The following is a 12,620-nucleotide window of genomic DNA, read 5'->3' on the forward strand; positions in this document are numbered from 1 at the left end:
GTGACGTTCAAGGCTTACAACGTTCTTAAGCGTAATTGATAGTGTTTTTGTACAAATTTCCTTCTGTAACTGGTTTAGAGGGGTCTGCACACTATTTCTACACTAATTTTCTTTCAGGCTTAAATAAGTATATGGTGATTTCGTGAAAGAAGCGAATATTTTTGGGCATGGAGCAGAGGGTTGTATTTGTGATCAGGGGGGCAATAGAAGGCATAGATCCCCTTCACAGAAAAAAAAATCTGCATACACTTCAAATCAAAACCCTCAATAACTTCTACTCTGTAATGTAAATATTGAAAGGCGATCCAGCATTATTATCCAAATCTAATGTCAGTGGTCTGCTTCAACCACATTAATTATCCATCTCTAATGTTGGTGGTTCGCTGCAACCACATCAACTGGATCTTTTTGCCATCGACATTCCTCTACCTTTCTGACACGACATAAATGTGCTTATAGATTCCGAGTTTTCTCTAATATTATTTTTCAAAAAATAAAAAAAACCCTAGCAAAAATAGTCTTAGTCAATCGAAAATTTAAAATTTACAAATAATAATTATATATTTTTAATTTAACCTTACAAACTTTGTAATATGATCTATGATTATCAAGAAAAAACAAATGAAAGGAGGTCAAAAGAAAACATTAGTTTCGTGCCTTATATTAACTAATAAAGATACAAACCGGGACCTTATTACCCCCACAAATCTTCCACGTTACATTATAAAACATCTTAAGTTATAGCAATATATTAAGATCTCGCCATCCCAAGATGCTAATTAAATGACATATATACTGATAAGTAGGAGATAATTTCCACAGCAAGTCAAATTGTGATGTGAATATCAGGATTTAACTGTGTGATTTTGAGTCAAACTCATTGACCCATGTTTCATGAGTAGTGATTCAACATGAATCCATCTCTCATGAGAATAAATGGAACACTTAGCACTCATTGGATCTAGGTAATGCTCACAGGGGTGAAGCACCGGGACTTCCTAGGAGGTCACTCATCCCAGTACTACTCTAGCCTAAGCGCGCTTAACTATAGAGTTTCCTCCATAGTTAAACCCAAAGCTTGCAACCCCAAACTCAAAATACTCCAGACATATATACTTTTATTTGAAGGTAAACACAAAATAACCATATTTAAATCTACAACCAATATATTCCAAAAGTACAAGAGAGAGTGATTAAGAAACCCATCAACTTGACAAAACCAAATCATCGTTCCAATAATAATTGAATTTTAAGAGATTCTCAATTTTTGAAAAAGATTTCCAAAAAAGAGATTCTCATAAAAATAAATAAATTTGGGAAGCCAATAAACGCATACCGCAAATTTTGCAAAGCCAGATTTGCGCTGGGAGAAGTTTCGCAAGCGGTGCCGTCGCCACGGTGACGGGGTGTCAAATGACACCACAAACGACGCCGTGATAAAAATAAATAAAAAATCAGGCCCTTTTTCCGTCACTCCTTCTCAAATCGCCGCTGCAGCTAAATAAATAAGTGCCCAATGCTCAGCACAAATTGAAAAAAATCTCACTCCGTATCTCCTCCAACCTCCGTTGGCCTGCTCCCTCTCATTGCAAGATCCGTAGCGCAGACAGAGCTCATAAAAATGGTGGCTTCTACAGAGAACGGATCGAAGAGCAGGTTGAAGTTTCTCGTTTACGGGCGGACGGGGTGGATCGGAGGAGAAATTGGGAGGCTTTGCGAGGCGCAGGGCATTTCATACGAGTATGGAAAGGGCAGGCTTGAGAACAGGTCTCAATTGGTGGAGGACATTGAATCTGTTCGCCCTACTCATGTTTTCAATGCGGCGGGAGTTACTGGTCGCCCTAATGTCGACTGGTGCGAGTCGCACAAGGTGGAGACTATTCGAACCAATGTTGTCGGTACGCTCAATCTGGCTGATGTCTGTCGGGATAACGGCCTAGTTTTGATCAATTATGCCACTGGCTGTATTTTTGAGTACGATGAAAATCATCCGCTCGGCAGTGGGATTGGTTTCAAGGAAGAGGATACGCCTAATTTTGCCGGATCCTATTATTCCAAGACAAAAGCCATGGTATGTGACGACTGCAATTTTTTTTGGTTTTTTGGCGGTTGTGTAATTGTTGTTATGGTGATTGTGGTGGTAGATTTATTTGCAATGTCGTTTGTTGTGATTCGAACAAGAGATCGCCCGTGTTTTTATTCCAGAAAGGTTGAAACTTGCTTCCTCATTTTAATTATGGCCGCGAGATCTGTTGGTCTATCGAAAATGAAAGGTTTTTCTTCTTTTTTCTCCTCTTATGTTGTTCATATTAGGGGATCTGCTGATTCTTTGAGAATTAAAGGCATTTTCCCGTTAATGTTGCCGATATCTGGAATCATAGTGTTGAGATCGGGATTCGGCGTAAACTACGCCGAAGGTGATTTTTGAGTCGGCCGAATCTTTCGAAATTTCCGAACTATCAGAAAAACACAGATAGAAACCCCCAAAAGACTAAAATGCCGTTAAACAATTCTAACAGATGTTTTTCCTTTTTCATTAATTTCTGCTTGGACAGATAAATTAATTAATTAAATTTTAAACGAATAGTAAATTGTACTTAGCATAACGATAATACTATTTATATAAAAGTTGCATCCAGCATGCTGGATAGATAAAGCAGCTCTGGCGATGGAGTCTCGACACTGTTCCTCGGATATAATGCATTTCCATTCTGACAGTAACTGCTTTTATTTAATAGCTAACACAATCCCCCGATCTATAATAATTCAAAGCTTTTTTCTCCTTTTTGTAGCCACCTCTTTGATCAAACTACATTGCGAATTGTAAGCACTGCGTTATAGCGTATTCATTATCTGCTCCTCTTGTCGATTCAATTTGAACCCAATGAAGATCCAAAGCATTTTTCCCTTTTGAGATTCATGCACTCAGTGTAAGTCAGAATTTGCTAAGATGGAAGAATTCAAAGCAGTTTTTAGTCTTATCTTCCTCAGCTTACTTTGATGGTTTGCTTCCAGAACAATGATACAAATCAACGAGCGTACAGTTTTCGTTTTCTTGGTGGTTGGTCAAACTTCTTTAGAATAATTCATGTTAATCGAGAGCCATTTTTTTTCTTCCCGAACTTCCTGTTCTTAGGTAACGTTCCCGAGATCATTTAAGGATCCTCTGATCTGTAGCATCTAAAATAAGTTTCTCTCTTTACCTTTCCTCTGTTACAATTCTGGGACAATCCAAAGCACTTTTCATTGTTCTGTTCATGGACTTCCTTTTAAATCAGATAAATTTCCCGGTTCATGAGAATCGAATTTTTTTTAAACTGTGATGTCGCAGCTCACACTGAAGAAACTCCTGATTTGCATGGAGTGCTCCTTGTTGAACTCTCCTTGTTGTATTCCTTTCTGTCTTAATAAATTTTTACCCCTCTTTTTGCGGAAATGCCTCCGAGTAGCATTCACAAAATTATCATTTCTGTGGGTCATATTTGTCAATTTTTTTATATTTTACTTTTGCGCAGAATCCAGTGGTTTATCCATAAATATCATTTTGTCTAAATCTCGTCTTACTAATCCAAGAAAATTAAAAGTAATTTTTTCTCTGTCTTCCTTCTTTTGTTGACGATCCTTAGTGCAACACTCTGATTTATGATAAGTCAGATGCTTTTATGATGTTATCCTTGATATACCTGTTAGTACTTATAAAGCTGCACATGAGAATTCAAAGCATTTCTGTGTCTAATCTTGTTTCCCCTGTTGATAAACTTTAAAACTTCCGCAGCATCTGCCGATCTTTAGAAATTCAAAGCAATATCTCCCCATTGCCTTCTTGTTCTTATTGATAAATAGTAGAATCTCTAGTTTAAGAAAACATGAGGCTATTTTTTTTGCTCCGCTCTTACAAATAAATCAGCAACTTCTGCTCATTTAAGGGTCCTAAAACCTAAAGTTCTGCTGCCGCTTCTGGTAAATTTGCACAGTCAGCTACATGATTCTTCCTACTGATACAAACTGATCATTTTTCGCCCTCTAGTTTGGTCTTACACAATAATCACCAAAATCTGCTCAGCTAGGACAATCCAAAGCATTTTTTTATCCTTGCCTTCCTGCTCTTCTTTATTTATGATCTCCAAAATAATCTCTCCATAACTGATTTATAAATGAAAGTTAGAAGTCTCGAACCAGCAACCATAGTTTTATTCTTTTGGATTCTGATCAAGTTTTACTTTTCCTATGAGAACCCTTTCTAGATAAAGTCATTCTGTTCTCATTAGAATACCTTTAGAAGTCTATTTATTATCATTCCAATGCCATAATGTTGAGAAGCAATATGATCATGTTCCCATGACTGGGAACCCTTCACCTCAATTCAACCTGTTCTTACAGATGAAGTAATAGATTTATTGTAATACACAGCATGTTGCTGATAAATCAGCCAGTTTTGCTACTTTAAGTGAATTCAGCATAAGTATACCCTGATCTTCCTGCTCTTAACTGATAAATTTGCAGGTTCTATTCATTCCATGAATTGAAGGCATTTTCCCGAAATCTTTACAGTCTTACTGATCAATTAAAGGTTTCTGCTACTAATGAGGATTGAAAACATTTTCCTAAGATTCTGTACTTATCGAATCTGCCGATTTGCAAAAAATACAAACATCTACTTCTGTCCTTTCCCATTGATAAATTAACAGTCTTTTGAACTATGACATTATGAAGCATTTTGTTCTCCAATCTCACTGCTTTTGCTGATGAACGGATAATTGCCATGTTTGTAAAATTATTTTTCTTATTGATAAATCATTAGAATTTTTCTGATTTTTTAAAACTCAACTCCATTCTTTTCCCCATAGCATTTGTTAATGTTTTGTAGCTTTAGTTGAATAAACCAATGAATAATTATATATGAGCAATCCTCTGATTTTAACAGCATTCTTGTTTATATTGATCTTTGAGATTTCATCGCCTTTGTTTTCCTGCTAATTGTCCTTTTGATTTAGGCACTTGAAGCAATTTTCTATTATCCTCCTGCTTAACATCTCTGAAGACTCTGGATCTATCAAAATCTAAAATGTCGTCTGTTAATCCTACAGAAAAATCAGTTAATTTATAAGAATAGAAAGCATTCCCACCAGATTCTCACTCTTATGATGATAGATCTAAAATGTCTTCTGTCAATCCTACGGAAAAATCAGTTAATTTATAAGAATAGAAAGCATTCCCACCAGATTCTCACTTTTATGATGATCCTGCAGAGTATGAAAGTTCTAAGAAATCTTCTCCTGATGCTTCCCACTCTTAGTAATAGACTGTAGCACAATTTTCTGTTTTATGAGAATGCTTCTTTCCTCTAAGCTTGTTTGTAATCATAAATCAACTTCCTTTGCTCATTTAGGAGAATATAAAAACTCAAATATTTATTTTTCTCTAGATCTAAAATGTCTTCTGTCAATCCTACGGAAAAATCAGTTAATTTATAAGAATAGAAAGCATTCCCACCAGATTCTCACTCTTATGATGATCCTGCAGAGTATGAAAGTTCTAAGAAATCTTCTCCTGATGCTTCCCACTCTTAGTAATAGACTGTAGCACAATTTTCTGTTTTATGAGAATGCTTCTTTCCTCTAAGCTTGTTTGTAATCATAAATCAACTTCCTTTGCTCATTTAGGAGAATATGAAAACTCAAATATTTATTTTTCTCTAGATAAATCAGCAGAACCTGCTTATATAAAAGAACTCATATCTGCCATTTAATATTCCTTCCTTAGCTGATAAATCAGCAGACTCTGCTGACTCACGGGAATTGAAAGCATGTCTTCCCAATCTTTGCTTCTTTTCGAAACAAATTGGGCGGTTTACGAGAATGAGCTCAATGGATTCTCTTTAATCTTCCCACCTTTACTGAACTCATGGAAATCTAAAGCATATACCTCCTAATTGCAGCTCTTCTTCGCAGATTGCCAGAATCTAATCTTTTCTAAGGATTTTGAGCAGATTTCCATTAGCATTCCCTTTCTTATCGATTTGAAGTAGTTATAAGCCTTCTGATTAATGAGAATTTAAACCCTGCCAAATATTCTTGCAATTGCTGATAAATCATAGATGACAATTTAAAGTAGTTATTTCCCTAATAGCTGCACCTACTATTATACCAACAGAATTGGTTCGTTTGTTAGAATTTCAATCATGTTTTGTGCTCTTACTGAAAACTCAATTGAATCTGCCGAGTGATGAAAGGAATTTTCATTCATATGTCCATGCTTATACTGATAAACAAGCATAATCTGTTAATTTCTGAGAATCCAGAGGAAATTTTCTGCTAATGTTGCTTCACATTATTGATAATGCTGCTTTATGAAAAATCAAAGCATCCCACCTATTTTTCTTTCTTGTAATGATAAATGAGAAGTATCTCTTGATTTATGTGCATTCAAAGCAATTTTCCTTCTACGGTAGCTTCACATTGTTGATGATATTTTACGAGAATTCAAAGTATTTTCCCACATATTTCTTTCTAATAGCAATAAACAAAGAGAGTGTGGATTTTTGTGATTCAGAACATGTCTACCTCAATTTTTCTTGGTTTATCCCTAATGAAGCAGAAAATGCTAATAATGAGATATCAAAACATTTATTTCTCATTTGTGTTTCTATAGTTAAAAAAATCTGCTAATATTATATCACCGAGAAATATTTCTTTTATCTAATTGCTCTTACTGATATTGTTGGCAAAATATGCTATTTTGTGAGGAATCAATGGTTATACTAATAAATAGGCAGAATCTGTCAGTTTCTGAGAATCCAGAGAAAATTGTTTCCTAGTGTTGCTTCACATTATTCATGATGCTGCTTTATGAAAATTGAAAGCATTTTCCCACCTAATTTTCTTCCTCGCAATGATAAATGAGAAGAATTTGTGGATGTGCATTCAAAGCAATTTTTCTCCTAATATAGATTCACATTGATGATATTATACTAGAATTCTAAGTATTCTCCCACCATAGATTTCTTTTTAATAGCATTAAATGAAGAGATTGTGGATTTATGTGATTCAGAACATGTCATACCTAATTGTTTTTAGTTTATTCCTAATCTAGCAGAAAATGCCAATAATAAGATATCAAAGCATTTATTTCCCATTTGTGTTGCAATAGTCAGCATAAGCAGCTGATATAATATTGCAGAGCGAATTTTCCTTCTAGTCAGTCTTACTGACAATGTTGGCAAAATTTGCTATTTTGTGAGGATTCAATCCACTTTTTGCTTGCATCTTACCACTCTTACCTAATTATTTTTTTATTTCTGAAAAGTACTGACGTAATATGCTAATTTCTGTGATTTCAAAGCTGTTCATTTTCTCTGTTAAATTTGCAAATGAGAACTCGATGAATTTTTTTTCATATCCCCGCTCCTTCTGACAAGACAACAAAGATTGGCACCATCCACTGATGTTGGTTATTGCATTAGCAAAAGCCATTGTGCTCTTACTCTGCAGAAATGCTAATTCTGAGAGTAGGAAGCATTTTCTCCCCCGATCTTGCCGTTTTAAATAAAATGTTTAAAATACATTGTTTAAAAAAAATCCACAACATCATCTTGCAATATTTCTTTACTAATAGTTCTTTCTCTAAATGCAACCGGTTGATGAGAATACAAAACATTCTTCCACAAAAATGCACTCTCTTACTAAATCAGCGAATCTTCTGATTATTAAAACTTTGAAAGAATGTTTTTCTTATTTATTCCTGCTGCTACTAGTGGTATAGCAGATTCTTGAGAATTCAAAGTTTTCCTGCCCAAGTGTATTAATAAATCTGCAGATTTTATTGGTTTATTAAAGATTCAAAGCATTTGTACACTGGTCTTCCTGTTCTTTCTGAGATATAGGCAGAATATAGTGTTTACTAAAAATTTGAAACACTTTTCTGTCTCGTGCTTACTCTCACCAGACTCTCACTGGTATATCTGCTAAGTTGAGCACTAGAATAAATTAACTATAAGCCCAAGCAATTAGTTGTCTTATAGATCTTATAAAACTACACGCAAATTAACTATTCATTTTTGGTCTCTAGGTGGAGGATCTTCTGAAGAATTTTGAGAATGTTTGCACTCTGCGGGTGCGTATGCCAATATCTGGAGATCTGTCAAACCCCCGGAACTTTATTACTAAGATTGCTCGCTATGACAAGGTTGTGAACATTCCGAATTCCATGACCATCCTAGATGAGCTTTTGCCTATTTCCATTGAGATGGCTAAGCGCAATCTTACTGGCATTTGGAATTTCACCAACCCTGGTGTTGTTAGCCACAATGAGATCTTGGAGATGTACAGAGATTACATTAATCCTGCCTACACTTGGAAAAATTTTACTCTTGAGGAGCAGGCAAAAGTCATTGTGGCTGCCAGGAGTAATAATGAGATGGATGCCAGCAAGCTCAAGCAGGAGTTCCCAGAGCTGTTGTCCATCAAGGAATCACTTATCAAGTATGTTTTTGAACCCAATCGGAGGGTCTCCAAGGATTGATGTGGTTCAATTTCTTGAATGTGTCATTAGATTTTAAATTAATTTGTTGTTGACCAGGGATGAATAGCATAAAGTAGGCTGCGGCTCAATTGAATTACTATGTTTAGATCCATGTATTTTAATACTGTCGCAGTTTTTACTACTATGGTTTGATTTGTTTATTATTCCATGAAGGTAATTTCTTTGTACTCGAGTGCATTTGCTTTCAATAGAAGTTAGTACATGATATGGAGCTGAAGTCTGTGCTCTATAGTGGTTTTTATAGACAAATGTACGCCTCGTCCAGTGATTAGTTTGCTACTTTCGGATCTTTTCCCTCTATATGTACTATTTTATTTAATAAAAAATGCTCAAAATTTTATCATTTTACTCCATTATCAGGTCTGAAACTGAAAAACATTTGGCATCTTGAGCTGAGATTTACTGAAGTAAAACCATTTGTTGCAAGAGCAGCTATTTTTGTTTCGAGATTGTCTTCTAAATCACATTCAAACTTAATGAAACTAACGCGAACTTAGTTGCTTTATTCTGACTGAAAGATTCAGTCTTCCCATTCTAATTGTGGATAGAACATTCACTAACCCTATGAGTTAAAAGGGGGTGTTCCACATTTTAACCATTTATCTTCAGTAGTGATAAATTGTAGTTGGAATTTCGATAACCTATTCTGTTGTTTGCTAGTTGTCACTTCTAAAACTTTTGCAAAATGCTTTTTTCCCTGTGAAGTATTTCCAAATTGCACGGTTCTGCTGTTAAAACTCTTAGTAGAAAACATGTGAATGAAATATGCAATCATGGTGTTAAGATGCAACTATCAATAATATTTTTTCTGCACAAAATTTATTAAGTTACCAAAGTTTGCATAAACTAAGCCATCAAGTGGCATGTAGATAATTGAAATACATTACAACATTTCATATGCTGAAGTTATTTCCTCAATTATGTCACATCGTATTTAGCTTTCATTTTGTTTTAACATAAATATAGGAGTTTCAGCACTCTCGATTTTATTTCCAAATAGGCCTAGGCAGTCATTAGTATGAACACACCCGGTTTATCCTGTTAGGAGTTTATTGTGCTTTAAAATAACATATTCTAATACAATATGTGTGGGCAATAGGGTAGTTACTAGTGAGTCTGGGGACAGGCCAATAGGGTAGTTACTAGTGAGCCTGGGGACAAGCTAATCTCTTGACAAACTAAAGACAAAATAAAGTCAAATGTTTTTTTCAGATTCACTGATTTTTTTCTAAATTTGTTTTTCCAAATTTTGTTGTTGTTGTTTTCCACTACAAACTAGGCAGATTCTGATGCAGATTCTGTTGGGGCAAAAGCATAGTCATAAATATACCATCTACTTATGTGCAAGAGTCAGAGTCAAATAATCTCCATGGTACTTTGAACCTTTTCCTCAAGACTTGTCCTTTATGCACTGCCATTTCCAAAGATATTTTATGTACCTCTTCCTCTCATCAATAATGCGCTGCCATTTTCAAATATTTGATATCTATAAAATATTCTCTTCATTTTTATTTGACAAAGATAATTTAAAGTTTTAAAAAATCATTTGTCCATGAAAATGGGAGAAATATTTCATAGCATTTCTTCTCTATTAAATTAGAGTCCGTCATAAATAACCAAATGAATGCAAATAACACTAGTATAGATAGGTTGAAAGTAAGAGAGACAAGTCTAGAAAGAACTCAATTTGTAGAGCTCAAGCTAATTAAATGCTAAAAAAGACATGGGGCATAGCTAGAATGATATATACCATACCACCATGAGTGGCACGATAAGATAGCTCGTATGTTGCATGATGGGATGTGGACGGAGAAAATGGAAGCCTTAACAGTGTACGGTAGACGGTCATTCATAATTGCAACATAGATTGCGCGGTTAAGAAGATTCTAGCTGATGGGAAATGCGCTGGAAAGATGTTTTAAAAATTGGTTGAAATAGCCACGACATGTTAGCAAGCAATGAATTTTGTACTTTCAACAAAATGTCGAGGGAACCATGCGATGGCTCGTTGGACACGAATCAGGGGCGAACTAGGTGTGTGGTTTTTACGATTTCGTTGCGGACACTCAGGAATGCAATGTTGAAAGAGATTAATTATTTTCCATTATGTTATATGTTGTGTTGCCCAGTTTGTTTCAAGCTCCCTTTGTTTTAGGGGGGATTTGGAGAGACAATGGCAACAGGTATTGGTGGACAACAAAAACTTGCAGGCCAATAGGGGACACAGGATAACCAGGTAAAGTATATGCACTTAATAATGATTTTAAGTTTGTCATAATTTTTTAGCTGTGAATCAAGAGGATGATATAAAAAGGTTGTCAAGCTATATTTCTAGGGTTTTAAACTCTAAAGCTTCTTAAAACCAAGTTTTTAGTTCCACATAAGCTTTGATCCAACATTTGTCTGTGAACGAATGTTTGTGAAAAGAGTATACTTTTCTGCTACCGTGTTTGTGTGTTGCCTATGTACCATGTCATTGCTTTGTTTCAGAAAAGACAAGTTCGTTTTTACTCTATTTTTGTAACCTTCTTAATTTTCATCAGATTCAATATTTCTCTGTCAAAGAATGTTTCATAAAACGTGTATTATTTTCTAATGTCGTGTTTTCTTGTTGTTCATGTACCATGCCATGTTTTTGAAAGAAAAAATAGCTCCCCATTCGAGAGAAGGGTTTTTTTCAGTTGTGGAGCTTTATTTCTAGGGTTTCAAATATTCTTAAAACTAAGGTATCTGTTTTTAATAGGGTGTGAAGCTCCAATAAAATTCTCTGCGAATGAATGTTTCATTAGCAACGCATCATTTTTTGTGGGCTTTTACCCATGTACCATTTTAGTTTTTACATCAGGATAGATGGATCTTTGCAGATTACAATGTTTGTTTATCTATGGCCATGTCATTGTCTAGCAAGAATCATTAGAAATATACTATTTTTGAAATGTAGATGATGTAGCTATGTGGCTGATAATAATTAGTACTTCTGTCCACATTGAATTTTATTATTTATCATGAATTGTGTCTTAAAAAGTGTTTTGGAATTGCATTGTCCCCATTTTTGCGTAAGAATGCTCCCAACTATATATACTTTTGACTGAGTATGGTTTATTAACAATATAAACAATTAGACAATTAGTTTATACTATGTTTTGTATATGATCTTCACATCTTCTTTGTGACACTTGTGAACCACCTCCTTTGGAGTTACTGGTATGACGTGGCTCTCCACATGTTGTTACTACAACTCTACAACTCTTGATCTTTTGATGAACATATTTCTTAGTGTCTATGGATAAGTAAAACTTTTCCATTGATCCCAAAAATTATCTTCATTGTATTCTTCTTGCTCTATTGCAATAATATGAATAGGTTGATAAACAACCTCATGCATATTGGCATGTTCTTCCTTGAGCATGGAGCTATCATTGGGGTCCTCTTTCTTATCCTCTGTATCATGGAGGATTTCATATTCTTCTAGTTATCGGTCCATCTCTTGCTTCCTCTTAATCTCATCAAGCTACCTATCCTGCACTAGCAACTACTCACTTTGTTCATGAAGCCTCATGTCCATTTGCCTACTCCTTTCATGTAGCTTCAAGTCAATTTGGCATTGGATTCCCAATATCATATCTTCAAGCCTTTTATATGGTGATGTTGGGACCCATGGAGCAGGGGAAGGAGGATGGTAAGGATTTTGAGCATATTGGCTATGCCATCTTGAGGTTGAGATTGGTATTGATAGTTTGAGCAACATCTTAGTGGCTAGGTTAATCGCTCATCTGATGTCGTATTTTCCTATTGTTCATGTACCATGCCATGTTTTTGAAGGAACACACAACTCCCCTTTAGAGAGAAGGGTTTCTTAGTTGTCGAGCTTTATTTCTAGGGTTTCAAACTCTAAAGATTCTTAAAACCAAGGTATTTGTTTTTAATAGGGTTTGGAGCTCCAACAAAATTCTCTGTGAATTAATGTTTCATTAGCAACACATTATTTTTTGTTGGTTTTTACCCATGCACCATGTCATTTTTTGCGTTAGGATAGACAGATCTTTTTGAGACTAGGGGTTTCACCATTTATCACTGGG

At 35.1% G+C, this 12,620-nt stretch overlaps 1 protein-coding gene across 1 annotated transcript; it reads left to right on the forward strand.

Moving 5' to 3' along the window:
* Positions 1-1,532: 1,532 nt before the first annotated feature.
* NRS/ER (nucleotide-rhamnose synthase/epimerase-reductase) lies at positions 1,533-8,889 on the forward strand. Its single transcript, XM_089830698.1, has 2 exons — positions 1,533-2,071; positions 8,068-8,889. The coding sequence occupies exons 1-2, from the start codon at positions 1,622-1,624 to the stop codon at positions 8,518-8,520; spliced, it is 903 nt and encodes a 300-aa protein (XP_089686824.1). The 5' UTR covers positions 1,533-1,621; the 3' UTR covers positions 8,521-8,889.
* The last annotated feature ends 3,731 nt before the right edge of the window (positions 8,890-12,620 follow it).

Source organism: Cupressus sempervirens, chromosome 5 (genome assembly GCF_028749045.1).
Source record: "Cupressus sempervirens isolate cs-2001-9-10 chromosome 5, ASM2874904v1, whole genome shotgun sequence".
Taxonomy (NCBI): domain Eukaryota; kingdom Viridiplantae; phylum Streptophyta; class Pinopsida; order Cupressales; family Cupressaceae; genus Cupressus; species Cupressus sempervirens.